We start from the raw sequence: 19,387 nt of genomic DNA on the forward strand, positions 1-19,387 counted from the left end.
CTATCAAATTACCAATGGCATTTTTTACAGAACTGGAACAAAAAATCTTAAAATTTGTATGGAGACACAAAAGACCCCAAACAGCCAAAGCAGTCTTGAAGGAAAAAACAGAGCTGGAGGCATCAGACTCCCTGACTTCAGAGTATACTACAAAGCTACAGTAATCAAGACAATACAGTACTGGCCCAAAAACAGAAATATAGATCAATGGAACAGGACAGAAAGCCCAGAGATAAACCCACGCACCTATGGTCAACTAATCTATGACGAAGGAGGCAAGGATATACAATGGAGAAAAGACAGTCTCTTCAATAAGTGGTGTTGGGAAAACTGGACAGCTACATGTAAAGGAATGAAATTAGAACACTCCCTAACACCATACACAAAAATAAACTCAAAATGGATTAAAGACCTAAATGTAAGACCGGACACCATAAAACTCTTAGAGGAAAACATAGGAAGAACACTCTTTGAAATAAATCACAGCAAGATCTTTTTTGATCCACCTCCTAGAGTAATGGAAATAAAAACAAAAATAAACAAATGGGACCTACTGAATCTTAAAAGCTTTTGCACAGCAAAGGAAACCATAAACAAGACGAAAAGACGACGTTCAGAATGGGAGAAAGTATTTGCAGATGAATCAATGGACAAAGGATTAATCTCCAAAATACATAAACAGATCATGCAGCTCAATATTAAAAAAACAAACAACCCAATCAAAAAATGGGCAGAAGACCTAAATAGACATTTCTCTAAAGAAGACATACAGATGGCCAAGAAGCACATGAAAAGCTGCTCAACATCACTAATTTTTAGAGAAATGCAAATCAAAACTGCAATGAGGTATCACCTCACACCAGTTAGAATGGGCATCATCAGAAAATCTACGAACAACAAATGCTGGAGAGGGTGTGGAGAAAAGGGAACCCTCTTGCACTGTTGGTGGGAATGTAAATTGATACAGCCACTATGGAGAACAGTATGGAGGTTCCTTAAAAAAGAAAAATAGAATTACCATATGATCCAGCAATCCCACTACTGGGCATATACCCAGAGAAAACCATAATTCAAAGACACATGCACCCCAATGTTCACTGAAGCACTATTTACAATAGCCAGGTCATGGAAGCAACCTAAATGCCCATCGACAGATGAATGGATAAAGAAGATGTGGTACATATATACAATGGAATATTACTCAGCCATAAAAAGGAACGAAATTGGGTCATTTGTAGAGACGTGGATGGATCTAGAGACTGTTATACAGAGTGAAGTAAGTCAGAAAGAGAAAAACAAATATCGTATATTAATGTAGATATGTGGAACCTAGAAAAATGGTACAGATGAACCAGTTTGCAGGGCAGAAATAGAGACACAGATGTAGAGAACAAACGTATGGACACCAAGAGGGGAAAGTGACTTGTGGGGGTGGGGATGGTGGTGTGATGAATTGGGAGATTGGGACTGACACGTATACACTAATATGTATAAAATGGATAACTAATAAGAACCTGCTGTATAAAAAAAGTAAATAAAATAAAATTCAAAAATTCAGGAAAAAAAAGCAGAAAGCAGTTATTTCTACAGCACAATCTGAAGTGTGTATATGTATATATAAAAATAAATAAAATGATGGAAAGAAATACACTAAAATGTTCACAATTATCTCACAGTAGCAGAATTATGGGTAGTATTTTAAAAATATTTTTTGAATCTTCCAAATTTCACAGTCACAGGCCATTCTTCCCTTACTTTCTGTGGCATCACTCTCTTGATCTGTTCCTATTTCTGATACCTCTTTCTTTGTTTCCCCTGAAATACTTGGTGTTTCTCAGGATTTTTCTTTTTGCCTGTATTTTTCTCATGCTATTCGTCTCCCTGAGATAGATCACTTGGTGGCTTCTTTGCAGCTCATTCCCAAATGTAGACCCATAGCCAAGACCTCTTTTCTTTAGTTTAGTCTCACATTTTCAACTGCCTGATGGACTCTGCCACCATTTAGATGACCCACAGCTACCTTAAAAACAATGTTTAAAACTGAACCCATCATCTTTCTCCCAAACATGCTCCCCCCACCCCAAACACTGATTACCTTGCTTAGTGATATGGAGATTCATTTAGTCACCCAAGCCAGAAATGTGGTAATCATCTTGCTTCCTCCTCCTTCCTCCACTCCTCACATACAACCAGTCACCAAACACTGCTGATTTTATCCGCCAATCTTTCAAAACTGTCAACTCTCCATCTCTACCGCTACTGCCTAGTCTAAGCCACTGTCATTATTTGCCTGGATTCCTTCAGCTGCTTTTAATTGGTTTCTCTTCCTCCAGTCTTACCTCTTGAAATCTATCCTTTATATTACAGACAGAACACCCTCTCTAAAGCACAATCTGATCATGTCTCTTCTTCCTTCAAACCACCCTCTGTGTTGCAGGCACAGTGATTTTTCTAAAGTATAAATCTGGTCTTATCTTCTTAAATTTATTTAATGCTCAAGATAGTGGTTACTTTTGTGTGTTGGGGGGATAGGTGCTTGAAGGGAGTGTCTGGAAACTGGGTAATGTTCTATTTTTTGACTTGAATAGTAGTTACAAGGGAGTGTTAACTTTGTGAAAATTTATGGAGCCATAAGACTGCTCTCAAATATCATCTCTCCTTGGAAGGCTTTCATAACACTTGCAGGTTTCTGTACTCTCACAGCAAAGACAATTATATGTATTTTTTTTTTAACATCTATAATTGCTTTACAATGGTGTATCAGTTTCTGCTTTATAACAAAGTGAATCAGTTATACATATACATATGCCCCCATATCTCCTCCCTCTTGCATCTCCCTCCCTCCCACCCTCCCTACCCCACCCCTCTAGGTGGTCACAAAGTACCAAGCTGATCTCCCTGTGCTATGCGGCTGCTTCCCACTAGCTATCTATTTTACGTTTGGTAGTGTATATATGTCCATGCCACTCTCTCACTTTGTCCCAGCTTACCCTTCCCCCTCCCCGTATCCTCAAGTCCATTCTCTAGTAGGTCTGTATGTATTGTTTTTGAATCCATATCATGTGCGAGTTCCATGCTAGGAAATTAATATACATATCTCAAATTCTTACAGCAATCCTCATGGTAGGTATTATGGTCCTCATTTTATAAGTGAGGAAATCAAGGCTTAGAAAGGTTAGTTATCTTGCTTAAGGTTAACACAGCTTTTATAACTGGCAGAGCGGAAACTTACTCCACATCTATCTCAAAGCCTATGACTCTTTCCACTATACCATATTAACTAGTATCCCATGTTTTCTGCAACCACAGCACTTTCCACAGGATTTAAAATTTTCTGCTTACTGTCTCTCTACCAGTAAACATTCAGTCAGTGCTAAATAAATATTTATTTGAATAAACGAATGAGTGAATGTGTGAATGATTGAGTGTAATCCCTCTAGGCCAGACAGCTGGCAATAATTTTTCCTTCTGATTTTTGGAGATAGGAAGCAGAGCTTTCCTGATTTGGAAATGTAATGAACTCTAAATACGTTTCTGTATTATTAATATTACTAGCATTAAAAAACCAACAGTTGAAAAAACACATGTTTTAGTTTAGTTCTGCTTAAATCTGTTATTTTTAGCATTTTGCCTTGATCTGTGATCAGGTCCTCCTTGTGGCTATAAGTTTTCAGGGGAAGTCTTAAAATTATGTCCATGGCAAACGGAAAAATTTGGCTACTTTTGCATTCTGGCTTTTCTGTCTTTGTAAGCAAATCAAAGAGACTTAAAATCCTCTAAACGTCTTCTACTTCAAGTCAGTCCTTCAAAATATTAGTTAGCAAAGAGGTAGAACAGAAAACCTACTTTTATAGGGCCTGGAACTCAAGTCTGCAGAGAATACTAAAGGCTTGGGTTTTCTTGCCTCTTCTCTCAGCAGAGCTGTAATTGGGAAGAAAAGGTGATTGCTGAGTTAACCCTATGCTTTGTTTTCAGTTTTTTTTTTTCCTTCAAAGAAAACAGATATAATCTGGAAGAGTAAACAGGGAATTGTTTTAGATTAAAAGGTACTGACTTTAGAACCAAGTATTTGGTATACAGTATTCTGTGATATCCTTTTCCCCTGTTTAACAAAAATACTAAAAGCTTCTATAAGAATAAATTTTCAGTGTTGGTGCATATGTCTTGAGAAAGAAAAACAGGTTCAGATCCTACAGGCTGGAGAGACTGCTTAGGCTTAGGGCAATTCAACTAACATTTTATTCATTTGAATTTATTCACTGAGTACCCAAAATGTGCCAGGCATATTCTAGACAGTGGGGATATGACAGTGAAACAAAACAGGTAAATCCATGCCCTCATATGAAGTTGATGGTTTGGCTGCCTTTATATTTACTGAGCATCTCCTGTGTGTCACAAGATGAATCAGAGTTGGTTTTTGTCCTCAAGGGGTTCAAAAAAGTAGAAAAAACAGACATGCAAATTCAGTTTAATAGGATGCATGTAATAATTGAAGATTATACAAGATCAGAAGAGAGAATGATCTCATGCCTAATGGAGATAAGCACAGAATACTATGGTAGCACAGAGCAAGGGTATCTATTCTAAGTGGGGGTGAAGGGAAAAAAAATTGAGAAAAAACTTCCTAAAGGAGTAATACCTAGGTAAGCTTTAATGGATATTTAAGAATTTGTCAGAGAAGGAAGAAAGAAGGCAAGCACACCAGTTAAGCATTATACTTATAGGGAAATTATTTTTAAATCCTCAGCAAACTAAACACATCTTTTCTTCTGGCTTTAGACTTTCTGGTTCCATATGATTCTTCTTCCTAGGAGTGCTTTAATTATAAATATTATGCCAGTTTAAAAGTCTTCTTTAAAAAGGTTATCTTTCCTACCATAATCTGGCCCATGGTCGCCTATGATAGCTTAGGCAAGGCTCAGCTGGGGGGCTTATATTTAAGTTAACTATAAGTCAATACAATGTGTTGCTAGGCCTTTGTCCCTTTTTCAGCAGCAAGTTATTTCCAGAAGTCCCAGAGATCAAAATGAATGTAACCAAGAAGTCCAGAGGAGACTACCCTAGTTTAATCTTGGTAACACCTACATCTTCAGATGTCAGTACACAGCTACCACATAATAGCTCCAGTTACAGGGTTATGTCAACCACAAATTCTTAGCTTAATTTTGTTCTGTTATTTAAGTAAAGGATACTTTTGCAATCTCTAGGACATCTAAGGACAGGAAACCAAGTACAGCTAAGTCATATGGATGCTTGAACTGAACAGTAAGGAACCAAGGTTCCTGCCTATCTCCCATGGTCTCTCATTTCTGTTTCTTTTCTCTGCTTTCCTACACTGACTCACGGGTTTCTAGCCAGTCTATAACGTCATCTCGCGTGTGGCTTTAATTATCACCCTGATTCTGACCTTGTAACATGGCTGCCTACCCCCAATTCCTGACTTTAGTTTGTGGGGGCCATCTGTACTCCTCTGCATCCCTGTGTAGCTAAGACTAGGAAGCTGTGACTACTCTCTTATCCCCCCGGGTATGTGTGCACGTGTGTGTGTCTGTAACACAGAGACATCTGAGATATGTGGTAGATGTTGCTAGCAATCAACTCATCAACAGTGGCCGATTTTGTTGGGGTGCTGACTGTATGACACTGAGCAAATGACTTTAAGCCTCATTTCCCTCTTCTATAAATATGAAGATAATACCTAAATAAGAGAACTATTTTAAGGACTGAATGAAGTGTGAAAAGTACCCAGAATAGTATCTGGTGCATGGGTGGTGCTCTGAAGGCCAAACCCTAAGACTGTATGTCCTGCACAGATGGATTGGGTTCAAACACTACAAGAGGTTAATTATAACTCTGGGTTTTTCTGAACAGGAAGGAAGTATTCAGTTTAATTCTTCCTTTTAAGAAGATTAATTTCCTCTAGGTCTCTTAAACAGCTAGCAGGTCTAGCAAGTTAGGAAAAGGGAGAGAAAGACAATTTTTTCTGGGTTTCTGTGGTAAAGGAAACCAGGACTAATTCTGGTATGAACTGCCTGTCTCTCCGGGCTTCAGCTCAGAGACCCAGCATATTGCTTCAGTTCTCTACAGGACCGGTCTCCTTTTGGAGCAACTCCTGCTAAGCCAAACAAAAAGTTCCTAAGAGGCGAGCTTCCTTAGGCTTAGATCAGATAACACTGTAAAAGAGGAGAAACTTTTAGCTCACCACCCAGCATCAAGAGCATCACAGTAACAATACTCAGTCTAAGCTCTGCTCTGGCTCTGGACATAAAATCCAAGACATTTTTGAATTAAAATTTTCAAGACAGTCTTTGGAACATCCGTCTGTCATACTGCATTCAGAAATAGATAAAAAGACCTTCTAAAGCATATATATGCATATCTTTTTATTTCTTTAAAGCAAAAAATAGAATCATATTACACTGAAAATACATGCTAATACTGCAACTTGCTTTTTTTAGTAAATATATCTTGGAAATCTTTCCGTATCACCACACAGAGTTATACTTCATTCTTTTTAACAGTTGCACAATAATATAATTAATTACCCTGTTTAAATTGTTATAACTTTTCCCTGTTATGAAGGATGTTGCAAAGAACATTTTGCAATGAATATTTCCATACTCTTAAGTAAATATTTCTGTGGGATAGATTCTTTGGGAAAGAACTGCTTAGTCAAAGAGTATACAATTTTAAGTTTTGATAGGTATCATCAACTACCCTACAAAAAGTTTATGTAAAACAGTATAAGAGAATTTCCCCACAGCTTTACTAGCTTCATCACAAAATTTAAAAATCTTTGCCATACAATAAAGACAGTATTCTAAAACTGTTTAACATGCATTTTTATTTATAAGAGTAGGCATCTTTTCATATGTGTACTAGCTTTTTCTATGAACCAACTACCTATAACTTTTACCCATTTTTCTATTGAGTCATTACTCTTTTCTTTATTGATTTTAAAGTGCTCTTTGTAATGTGAGGAAACTAGTGTTTGGGCTATCCTGGTATTGCAAATATCCCCTCCCCCCACTTTTGTTGTTTATTTTTACACTATGTTTATTCGGTTTTAATTTCCCCTCACAATACAGCATTTAAAAACTTGTTATTAGTCAAACTTACCAACCCTCTTTTTTTTTAAAATGGCTTCTAAGATTTATTTGATACTTAGAAAGCTTGAGTTAGTTCTAAGATCACATACTGATGAAGCTAAGTGCCTTAATGCACATGTAGACTAGCAGACATTCAGCAAAAGATATCAGCATCCAAGCCAAACAGTGGCATCCCTAAGGAAACTCCTGCCTCATCCTTATTACCTCAGGCACTACTCCTGGGCCCATGCATTACTTCAACTGGTAAATGTTGGGAGGGGCAATGCCAGTCACCAAATAACGATGCAGTCAGATTTGCAATTTAGAAAGTCCTCTGGTAGTTTTGTGGAGGATGGATTAAAAGGGGAGAGCCTGGAGGCAGAAAACTACCAAGGAGAATGCTATATTAAGCCAGCTGAGAAATGATGGACTGTTAGCTAAAAATCAATATTGAAATACATTACCTTATTAATTTCTGCCCAGTTTTAGTGATGGATTTTGCCACTAAAGTTAATCTGAACCACTGATGTTGGTTCAGCTCAAAAACCATTCAATCCCTCCCTCCCTCCCATTGCTGCTGGAGCATCTTTCTAAAGCATAGCCGTCATGACACTCCTGCTGCCTGAGGTGCCCTTTTCCCACTTATTAAGACTGGGGATCTCTGGCTTTTTTTTTTTCTTCTCTTGTTTCATAATGTAATTTTCTCAAGGTTACAGAGACTATGGCCTATAAGACTTTGTATTCATCTTGGTATCCTCAGCCCCCAACACAGCAGTTAGAATATATTTAAGTATATATTAAATGTCTGTTGCTTTGAATTTTAAAAAAATTGTGGTAAGTCCAATTCATTTTTTAAACTCTTAAAATCATTTTTTTTGTAAATTTAACTTACATATAATAAAATGTACCTACTTTAAACATACAGTTCAATGAGTTTTGTCAAATGTATACTACTGTAATCACTACTCCAAATCAAGATATAGAGTACTTCCATCATCCCCCCCCAAATTCCCTTGTGCTTCTACTATACTATTATACTACTCTACTATACTCTCATACTACTTAGCACATTTTATTGTAATAATTTAACCTGTCCCTCTCTCCCTAAACTGTGAGCAACTTGAAGGCAGAAACTCCATCTTTTTATCTTTAGCATCTAGCAACACAGTAGGTGATCAATGAAAAGTTCTAACTATGCACCAACTACTGCGCTAAGCTCTTTACAAGTATTTTTCACAACCACCATGTGTCAGGTACAGTGTGTCCCAGATGAGGAAAGTGGGGTACAGAAAGGTAGACACCTGTCCAGGGTCACACAGCTCACTTACTAAACTTCTCTCGTTAAAGACAGTATAGGTTTTCTTTTCTCCACAGCTTTCCCTATAGTTTTTCTACTTAGTAAACTGCAGAAATACTCGTCTCTTCTCTAACTACTGATGTACAAAATTACTTCTGCTGTCTAAACTGTCACCACATCTCCTTTCCTTCCATTCACCAAGCATATATTGAATGCCTTACCAATCCAGGTAGGTATCTGATGTCAAGGAATTTGGGTGGAAGACATTAACATGTAGACAACTAGAAAAATATACAGGGCAGAATGTTAATTTTCATAGGTAAAACAAAGGATTGCTAAATCAGTCCTTTCTTGAAGCTATGTCTCCTAGGTTTACTTTTTCCTTTCCATTCCTAAAGGAGTCCTCATAGTCAGATTACTATAAATGCCTCTTACTTACCTTGAAAGAGTCTCTTTCCCATTCAGAATAGTCTATGTTCCCCTGCCAGGTTGAATCGTTGCTCATTCCATATGGGACTATTCTGTATAAAGACCTGTAACTCCCTGCTCAGCTGTTAAGGCCTTGTACACACTGCTCCCACCAACCTGTTCAATCCTATCTCTCAAAGCTTTGAGACATAACCTCCACTATTCCAGCCAGGAATAAAGAATCTCCCTCAAGTACCATTCTAATTTGTCCTGCTGTGCCTTTATACTTTTCTTAATTCTATATTGAAATTTACCAATTTTCAATATAATGCCTTTAATCCCAACAACTCTGAGAGGTAAAGGGTAGATGGGGCGAAGAAGAGATAAAGGTCTCTTTAACAGATCTTGAGATGGGGAGGTAGTGGAGCTGAGGCTCTGTATACTTCTTTATCACAGCAAGCTCTGGGAAAGTCCCATTTGGCAGAGCTTCTGGGCTGGAGCCACAGAATCACCAAATTTAGGCTTGCCCTGAAGGAACATACCACTGTACTACACTTGCCAGGTGTGGGAACTGCTAACTGGTGGTGGCCAAATGAGCTACAGCAGCCAGGATGAGGCTAGCTTTGTTGCAAAACTGTCTGCATATCCAGACACCAAAAGCTACAATCCCATTTGGTAGTGTTAAGGAAGTATTGTTAGATTTTTTAAAGTGTGATAGTAATACTGAGGTATTTGTTTATGTTTTAGGGATATATACTGAAATATTTATAGATAATTACAACTGAAATAATTACAGATGAAATTATATCATAATGACTTGCTTTAAAATAACCTGGTGTGACACTAGCAAGATTGGTGGTAGCAAATATAAAAAAAGATTGGCCATGAATTGGTGACTATTGAAGCTGTGTGATGGATACACGGGAGTTCATTACATCACTTTCTCTACTTTTGTATCTGTGTGAAATTTTCCATAGGAAAAAAATTTTTTTAAAAATCATGATCTCTACCACTATTGTATCCCCTCTCAGCATGTCAAGGGTAGAACCTATTTCACAGGATTTCATTTTCATTTGGGCATAAAAAATAAACCCTTTAGGGACTTCCCTGGTGGCGCAGTGGTTAAGACTCTGCGCTCCCAATGCAGGGGGCCCGGGTTCCATCCCTGGTCAGGGAACTAGATCCCACATGCATGCCGCAACTAAGAGTTCACATGCCACAACTAAGGAGCCCGCCTGCCGCAACTAAGAAGTGGGTGAGCTGCAACTAAGGAGCCCGCGAGCTGAAACTAAGACCCAGAGCAACCAAATAAATACAAAATAAATAAATAAATAAATAAATAAATAAAAAACCTTTAATGGCGAAGAGTTAACTTCATTTTTATAATATGGATAGCCTAGACTGGTATGTGGAAAATGGGTACTGGATCACTCTAATCTTGGTAGCAAGTTTCCTTGCTATTTAAAAAGCAAAGTCTCTACAATCCACTGTGGAGCTAAGGCTGTAAGTTCCATGAGGGCAGGGCCCATGTCTGCTTATTCACCATGGATCCCACAGTTGATTTAGCACAATGCCTGCTTCGTAACAGGTGCTTAATAAATATATGTTGATTGACTGAAAAAACAGAATAATAAATCAGAGAGGAGCAGGGCAATACTGTCCTGGTGAGAAAAAATAGAGAAACAATAACCCCTGGGAAAGCTTTCCAGGAGTCCAGATGATTTGTTTCACCATTGGCTCTACATGGGCCTTTCTGTAGTGGTTGAGCAGGTGTTGTAGGCAGGTGAGGGTTAGGATGCTGCAAGAAATATTATACTGGGCATGGAGGAACAATTCCTCTTCCCCTTAATATTCCTGTATATATCCCCCTAATATTCCTGAGTTTAAGTGCATGCTTAGCACTTGAACTCTGGTTCTCAGACTCCCTTCCCCAGCTGGTCTGAGGGAACTTGCTGCTGTGGTACCAGCCTGACTGCTTTCCAGTCTACCAGTACTATTCAAGGCAGAAACTTATCCAGCAGCCATCAAGGAAGACTAGCTGCTCCTCTTCTTAACCATGCAGTTATTACATCTTTTCCTTCCTGTTCCTCTGAGGACTCTCGTTGCATTTCCTATCAAAAATCCTTGAGATCAACCACAAAAGGAAGTTTTCTCTCTGGAAATCCACGTCCTATGATCTGCCAGACACAGTCTCTGGGAAGTATTTAAGGCCCACAGTTCTGTTATCAAAGCAAAATCAGGGAAAGCACCAAATTTTGTTTCTCTGCATTCATGAAACTTTATTCGATGTGAAGGACTTTTCCAAAATTGGAGGAAAACTTGCTCTTCTTTCTTTCCTCCTCTTGGGTATAAGTGTCTGGCCCTTTGCTAAGAGGGCCCATCTATAGGATAATTGCCTAGGGAAAGGACATCTGCTTGGAGACAAATAACACCAGAGCTGAGGAGCTCACCCTTGCAGAAGGAAGGAAGAAGAGCCTGAAACTGCAGAAAGATGCTTCATAAATTACTATTAGTTTTATACAAATAAATTACTGGTTTATCATAGCACAGGTCCCCAGAATACAAGCAGGAGACTCTGGTACAGACGAAATAACAGTATGCTGTAACATGAATTCATTTCTATAACAAACTGTGTTATTTATATAACTGGTTATTGTCAAGGTTTAAAACTGTTAATTAAGTCACAGGGTAGCTTAAGTGCTGTGGGTTTGACTCTATCCCCCTCCTTCTTACTTATTTTCCATTAGGAAGTCCACAACGTATTTTTTCAAGCAGTAGAGATGGGCGTCCACAAGGCCTGTGTGGAAACGTATTCTAGGGTGCCTGCGAAAAGAATAAGAGAGGAAAGGGTCACGTGAGTTCTACCCTATTATTAGGTAGTAGGCATTAGAAAGCTTATAAGGGTGAGAGCCATGCTGCCTACACCCAACTCTGGGAAGACCAAGAAGGTGGATATCGGCTCTGATCCTACCACAGAAAAGGTCTTCTCTTTATATAAGCCCTATCTCACACTTTATGAGGTCTTCAGGCTTCCAAAGACATTGAAAATTGGTGAGCCATCAAATCATTGACAAGTCATTCTTCTATTTTACTACAAATTCCTACCCACAATTCTTGTAACTGACATTTTCCTGCTTCTACTCCAACTGCCCCACTTCCTGCAGGCCATACTTGAGCCATGCTTTCCTCTAGTATTTGGCATGTATTACTCCATGTTCATAGAAGATGAAGTAAAATTCTATGAATACTTTCTAAGTCCCTACTCTTAATTATTCATTAGGGCTCTCCTCAGGTATACTCCCTCTAGAAAACCTTCCCTGACAACCCAAATTTGTGTTCCCACAACACTTGGTGCCCATCTCTACTAGATAACTTACCATACAGTAAAGTAACAGCTTACTTACTTATGCTCTTTCCCACTAGACTAATAAAAGTTCCCTGAGGGCAGAGATTTATTTTTATAGTCTTAGCACTTAGCATTGTACCTCACACAGAATATTTAATAGATAGTTGTTGAATAGACAAAGACATGAATAAATTAGGTCAAATTAAGGCATTTGCCTAGTTGCTATTTAGTCTGCCATCTTTGGTTTCAGCCTTAAGAAATGTCATGCTTATAATATAATGTTCAAGGTCATTTTATTTAATAAAATAAATAAAAGATAGCTGAAGGAGAGGAGGGGAGGAGTAGGGTGGAAAAATGGCAATTCCAATCATAGCTGCCTGGTTGTCATCCTTCTTCTACTACTCTGTGTTACTCTGCTTTGACTGGCTTATAGTCTTAAGGAAAATTATTCTCATGGGATCTAGATACCCTAGAAGTAATTTATCAAATAGATTAAGGTACACCACCCTGGGCTTCCACTCTTTTGTTAGAAGGGGGAACAAAATGCTTCCAAAAGAGCAAGAGAAGAGTCAGATTTCAGATCTCACACCCATAACCTACACAATCCCACTAAGCCAATTAATGTATACAATGAGGATGAAGAAGAAAGTAGAAGATATATCCCAATTCTAACTTCCTGAGAGTCTTGAGTCCTAAGAAATTCTTCAGGAAATAGAATTTTGCAAATGTGAATGTGGCTACTTGCCTTGTGGTGCCCGGGTTTCATCTGAAGTTCACACCCTGATAATTCTATCCCTTGATCTAACCAATCTGGAAAGTTGAACTCTCCTGTTCAGTTCCTTGGTTTACAAATTCCTTGAATCATTCAACATACTCTACTTAAATTATTTCGTCCTTGCAACTACCTCATGAAGTAGATACATTACTCTCATATTTATAGCTGAAGTCAACTTTATCATATACCCGGGAAAGGAATAACTTAAAAGTTTGAGTAATCATCTTCTAAACTGTTACCAGTCCCTAGCTCATATGGCACTAACATTCATACAGCATTTTACAGTTTATAAACTTTTTTTCAGCTTTTTACTCTCATCACATAAAGTAGGTAAAACCAGAAAGTTCTTGCATTAAAAAAATTTCCAAAAATTTAGCTGGTATAATCCAGGCTAGAGATTTAGCTACAAATCTGGAATACAATGAAGGAACAGAGATGGGCAATTCAGAGATTTTTTTTCTTTTGCATTAAATTTGTATTGAACGTGAATCTTGGGACCGGGAGATCAATGCCATTTAAGTTGCCAAAAAGGTTGGTTCCTTATTTTATTTTTTCCCATTTAATTTTTTTTTTTTATAAATTTTATTTATTTTATTTTTGGCTGTGTTGGGTCTTCGTTGCTACGCGCGGGCTCTTCTCTGGTTGCAGTGAGCAGGGCCTACTCTTCGTTGCAGTGCGTGAGCTTCTCATTGTGTTGCCTTCTCTTGTTGTGGAGCATGGGCTCTAGGCGTGCGGGCTTCAGTAGTTGTGGCATGTGGGCTCAGTAGTTGTGGCTCGTGGGCTCTAGAGCACAGGTTCAGTAGTTGTGGCGCACGGGTTTAGTTGCTCCGAGGCATGTGGGATCTTCCTGGAACAGGGCTTGAACTCGTGTCCCCTGCATTGGCAGGCAGATTCTTAACCACTGCACCACCAGTGAAGCCCTCATTTAATTGTTTTTAAATGGTATTAGAAATAAGAATTGATATTTTAAAAGAAAACAAAATAATACCAAAAAACCTCAAAGAGGCACCGGCAAGATCTGGGTAACTGGTTAATTGCTCTGGGCCAGGAAGATGTTTTGGATTTGTATAAAATAAAGTAAGAAATCAGTAAATGGAAATGATAAGACATTTAGAAATAGTTATAATTTTATGTTTAAAAAAATAATTTAAAACAAGTTGCCAACCATAGAAAAAGCTTATTACAATAAAAATAATATATATATATATATGTGTATATATATATATATATATATATATATGAAAAATTTGTGGGAATCCTTTCAGTGATGAAAACTCAGAGGAATGGTATAAAATTTTTAATCTTCAAAGTCTATAGGATCTTTGAAAAGCTCCCTAAGAACCTTTTTCTTCTCTTCATCTAACATAAAAAGAATTTTAAAAATGCTTTTAAAAAGGTCTATTATAAAAAAAGAAAAGGAGAGTGGAGAAGAAAAGATCTTAGAAAAGCAGAACAAATAATGAACAAAAAGTTAAAAGTCTAGAAAACCTAGGACAATATAAGCCATTAGGATTATTTTTATAGACCTATTTTTAAAATAGTAAGTTGTATATTTTAGAATTTTAATTTGTAATGTTTAAAATTTAAGGGAAATCAAGTATCTTTTTATGATCTTAAGAACAGGAATACCAATTTTTAAAGCAAGGAACAAAACCAATAGGTATTAATTATGACAATTATTAATAATATTATTTTAGAATAAATGAGGAATGTATACATGAAATAAATATTGGGAACGATGCAAGGATAAGCATTTACTGTTTAACTGCAAAGATCAATGGCTTTTAAAGTATCTTCATAAAAGTCCTTAGCTGGTCTGTATAATTTACTATTTTAACCATTTTCAAGTGTATAGTTCTGTGGCATTAACTACATTCACATTGTAGTGCAACTGTCACCAACATCCATCTCCAGCACTTTCTCATCTTCCCCAGTTGAAATTCTGTATCCATTAAACACTAACTCCCCATTCCCTTCTTCCTCCTAGCCCCTTGCAACCACCATTCTACTTTACGTCTTTATGATTCTGACTACTCTAGGAATCTCATATAAGAAGAAGCATACAATATTTGTTTGTTCTTCTTGTGACTGGCTTATTTCACTTAGCATAACGTCTTTACAATTTATCTATATTGGAGCATGTGTCAAAATTTCCTTCCTTTTGAACTCTGGATAATATTTCATTGTATGTATGTACCACATTTTCTTTATCGATTCATCTGTCTATGGATACTTGAGTTGCTTCCACTTTTTGGTTATTGTGAATAATGCTGCTATGAACATGAGTGTACAAATATCAATTTAAGTCTCTGCTTTCACACACACATTTCTTAAATTTTTATCATGGAAAATTTCAAACATACACAAAATAAGAGAAAAACATAATAAATTCCCATGTGCGCATCAAGTAGTTTCAACAATTATCAACATTTTCTAATCTTTTAAAATTTTTTGCTGTAGTATTTATTATGGGTTAAATTGTGTCCCCCCAAAAGATGTTGAAGTCCTAACCCACAGTACCTGTGAATATGACCTTATTTGGAAATATGACGTCTGTAGATGATCAAGTTAAGGTTAGGTCATTAGAGGGCCCCTAATGCAGTATGACTAGTACCCTTATAAAGGGGAAATCTGAACACAGAGACAGACATGCTTAGAGGGAAGACAATATAAAGACACGAGGAGAATGCTATCTATAAGCCAAGGATGCCTGAGGTTACCAGAAGCTAGGAGAGATGGGTGGAACAGATTCTCCCTCATAGACCTCAGAAGGAACCAACCCTGCCAATACATTGATTTCAGATTTCTAGCCTCAAGAACTGTTAAGACAATAAACTTCCGTTGTTCTAGGCCACCCAGTTTATGGAGCTTTGTTATAGCAAACTAATATAGTACTTTAAAGCATATTCCAGACATAATGTCATTTTACTGTGAATATTCCAGTATGTGTAGTATGCATTGCCAACTGATAAGGACTTTGAAATATAATCACTACGTCATTATTACGCCTAATAAAATTATCAACGACTTCATAATGTCATCTAATATCCAATCCAAATTCAAATTTGTCTTTTCACAGTTAGTCTGTCTGAATCAGGATTCAGTCAAAGCCTCACAATGTATTTGGCAATTTCATTTTAAAAAAGTTCCCCTTCCTGGGACTTCCCTGGTGGCACAATGGTTAAGAATCCGCCTGCCAATGCAGAGGACATGGGTTTGAGCCCTGGTCCGAGAAGATCCCACATGCCACGGAGCAACTAAGTCCGTGAGCCACAACTACTGACCCTGTGCTCTAGAGCCTGCTTGCCTAGAGCCTGTGCTCCGCAACAAGAGAAGCCACCACAATGAGAAGCCCGTGCACCACAACAAAGAGTAGCCCCTGCTCACCGCAACTAGAGAAAGCCCGCATGTAGCAACTAAGACCCAACACAGCCAAAAAAAAAAAAAGTTCCCCTTCCTTATTCCCCTGACAAGCCATATGATTAGAGAGGGCGGATCACCTGTCTTGTAGAATACTCCATGTTCTAAATTTAGCTGGTTGCTTTGTTGGAGTGTCTTTTTTTAACAGCTTTATTGATGTATAATTTATATACCATAAAATTCACCTTTTTAAAAAAAATTTAATTAATTAATTAATTAATTTATGGCTGTGTTGGGTCTTCGTTTCCGTGCAAGGGCTTTCTCCAGTTGCGGCAAGTGGGGGCCACTCTTCATCGCGGTGCGCGGGCCTCTCGCCACCGCGGCCTCTCTTGTTAAGGAGCACAGGCTCCAGACACGCAGGCTCAGCAATTGTGGCTCATGGGCCTAGTCGCTCCGCGGCATGTGGGATCCTCCCAGACCAGGGCTCGAACCCGTGTCCCCTGCATTGGCAGGCAGATTCTCAACCACTGCACCACCAGGGAAGCCCAATTCACCTGTTTTAGGTGTACAACTGAACGAGTTTTAGAAAATTTACAGAGCTGTACAACTATCACCACAATCCAGTTATAGAACATTTCTATCACCTAAATAAAATCTCACATGACTGTTTGCAACCAATAAATCCCCTCTCACCCTCAGTTTCAGACAATCACTAATCTGCCTCCTATCTCTATAGATTTGCCTTTTCTGTTTTTTAAAAACTTATTATAGGGACTTCCCTGGTGATCCAGTTGGTAAGACTCCACACTCCCAATGCAGGGGGCCCAGGTTCGATCCCTGGTTGGGGAACTAGATCTGCATATGTGTCGCAACTAAGAGTCTGCATGCCACAACTAAAAGATCCCACATGCCTCAATGAAGATCTGTGTGCTGCAACTAAGACCCAGCGCAGCCAAAATAAATAAATAAATATTAAAAAAAATTATTACAGCCATTCTAGTGGGTGTGAAATAGCATCTCATTGTTTAAATCTACATTTCTTTAGTGACTAACAATATTGAGAATCTTTTTATATTCTTATTAGCCATTTGTATATTTTCTTTGGTGAAGTGTCCATTAAAATCTTTTGCCTATTTTGAAATTGGGTTGTTTGTCATCTCCTTGAATTCTAAAAGTCCTTATGTTTTTATTTTCTTAATGGTATCTTTTGAGGTTTGAACGGTGACTTTAATTTTGAGGATATAAAATTTATCAGTCCTTCTTTTATGAATTATGTTATTGGTGTTTTAACTAAGAATTCTTTCCCTAACCCAATTTCACAAAGATTTTTTTCTAAAACTTTTACAGTTTTAGCTCTTACATTAGGTCTGTAATCCATTTTCATTTTTGTGTATGGAGAGAGGTTAGGGTCTAAATTAATTTTTTTGCATGTGAATATCAAATTGTCCCAGCACCATTTGTGTAAAATACTATCCTTTGCTCATTAAGTTTTGACTTCTCTGGTGAAATTCAATTGACCATAAATGTAAGGGTATATTTTTGCACTCTCAATTCTGTCCCATTGCTCTATATGTCTATCCTTATGCCAGTACCATACTGTCTTGATTACTATAGCTTTATAGCAAGTTATGAATTGGAGAAGTATGAGTTCTTCAACTTTTTTGTTCTTTTTCAAAAGTGTTTTAGTTATTCTGGGTCCTCCGAATTTGCACATAACATTTAGGATCAACTTGTCAATTTCTACAAAAACTTTACCGGGATTCTGATGGGTTTGTGTTGAATCTAAAGATTAGCTGGGGAGAAATGCCATCTTAACAATATTGAGTTGGGATTAACATATATACACTGCTATACAGAAAATAGATAACCAATAAGGACCTACTGTACAGCACAGGGAACTATACTACATATATATAACTGAATTACTGTGCTGTACACCTGAAACTAAAATTAACTATACGTCAATAAAAAAATAAAAAATATTAACCTTAAAAGAAAAAACCCCCAATATTGAGTCTTCCAATCCAGAAACACTGGAATGTGTTTTCATATACTTAAACTTTATTTCTCTTGCCTTTTGCCTCATTGCAGCCGAGAAAGCAAGATGGTTCACCAGCAGCTCTACTGGAGCCATCCAAAAAAATTCGGCCAGGGTTCTCGCTCTTGCCGCATCTGCTCAAATCGGCACAGTACGATCCAGAAATATGGCCTCAATGTGTGCCACCAGCGTTTCCTCTAGTACATGAAGGACATCAGCTTCATTAAGTTGAACTAAGTGAACTTCCTTGAATGGGTCATCCAGGACATCTACCTTATGCAGAAACAATGCTAGTTCTTTGTATGTAAAATAAAAAATTTAAACTTCAAAAAAAAAAAAACCCACAAACTTTATTTCTCTCAGCATGGTTTTGTAATTTTCAGTATTATGTCTTGATCTTCTATTAAATTTATTCCTAAGTACTTTATTCATTTTGATGCTATTATAAATGGAGTTGTTTTCTTATAATTTCATTTTTATTGTCCATTGACGGTATATAGGAATATAATTGACTTTTGTACATTGATCTTGTATCCTACAACCTTGCTGAACTCTTACTAATGCCAGTAGTTCTGTGGATTCCTTAAGATTTTCTACATATAGGATCATGCTGTCTACAGATAAAGGTAGTTGTACTTCTTCCTTTCCAATCTGAATGCCATTTATGTCTTTTTCTTGCCTGAATGAACTGGCTATAATGTTAAATAGAAAAAGCCAGAGAGGCCATTCTTGCTTTGTTCCCATCTTAGGGGAAAACATTCAGTCTTTCACTATCAAATATGACATTATGTAAGTTTTTTGTATTCTGTAAGTTTTTTGTAGATACCCTTTATCAGGCTGAGGCAGTTCCCTTCAATTCCTAGTTTGTTGAACATTTTTTTTTTCCTTCTAATTTATTTTATTTTTGGCTGCATTGGGTCTTCATTGCTACGCGCAGGCTTTCTCTAGTTGTGGCGAGCGGGGGCTACTCTTTGTTGCGGTGCGTGGGCTTCTCATTGCAGTGGCTTCTCTTGTTGCAGAGCACAGGCTCTAGGCGCGTGGGGTTCAGTAGTTGTGGTATGTGGGCTCAGTAGTT

The 19,387-nt window shown here is 37.7% G+C and overlaps 2 protein-coding genes across 2 annotated transcripts in view; one reads left to right on the forward strand and one right to left on the reverse strand.

The window, feature by feature from the left end:
- BTBD19 (BTB domain containing 19) overlaps window positions 1-18,471 on the forward strand; it is an 89,401-nt gene extending 70,930 nt beyond the window's left edge. The window contains exon 8 of the mRNA XM_036859848.1: window positions 18,366-18,471. The gene's annotated coding sequence lies outside the window, so the exon portion shown is untranslated. The remainder of the gene's footprint in view (window positions 1-18,365) is intronic.
- The window catches only part of EIF2B3 (eukaryotic translation initiation factor 2B subunit gamma), a 153,852-nt gene that overhangs the window by 36,255 nt on the left and 98,210 nt on the right, over window positions 1-19,387 (reverse strand). Inside the window, exon 6 of the mRNA XM_036859827.1 lies at window positions 11,527-11,616. Coding sequence (XP_036715722.1) covers window positions 11,527-11,616 — 90 coding nt within the window. The remainder of the gene's footprint in view (window positions 1-11,526; window positions 11,617-19,387) is intronic.

This window comes from Balaenoptera musculus, chromosome 1 (assembly GCF_009873245.2).
Source record: "Balaenoptera musculus isolate JJ_BM4_2016_0621 chromosome 1, mBalMus1.pri.v3, whole genome shotgun sequence".
Taxonomy (NCBI): Eukaryota; Metazoa; Chordata; class Mammalia; order Artiodactyla; family Balaenopteridae; genus Balaenoptera; species Balaenoptera musculus.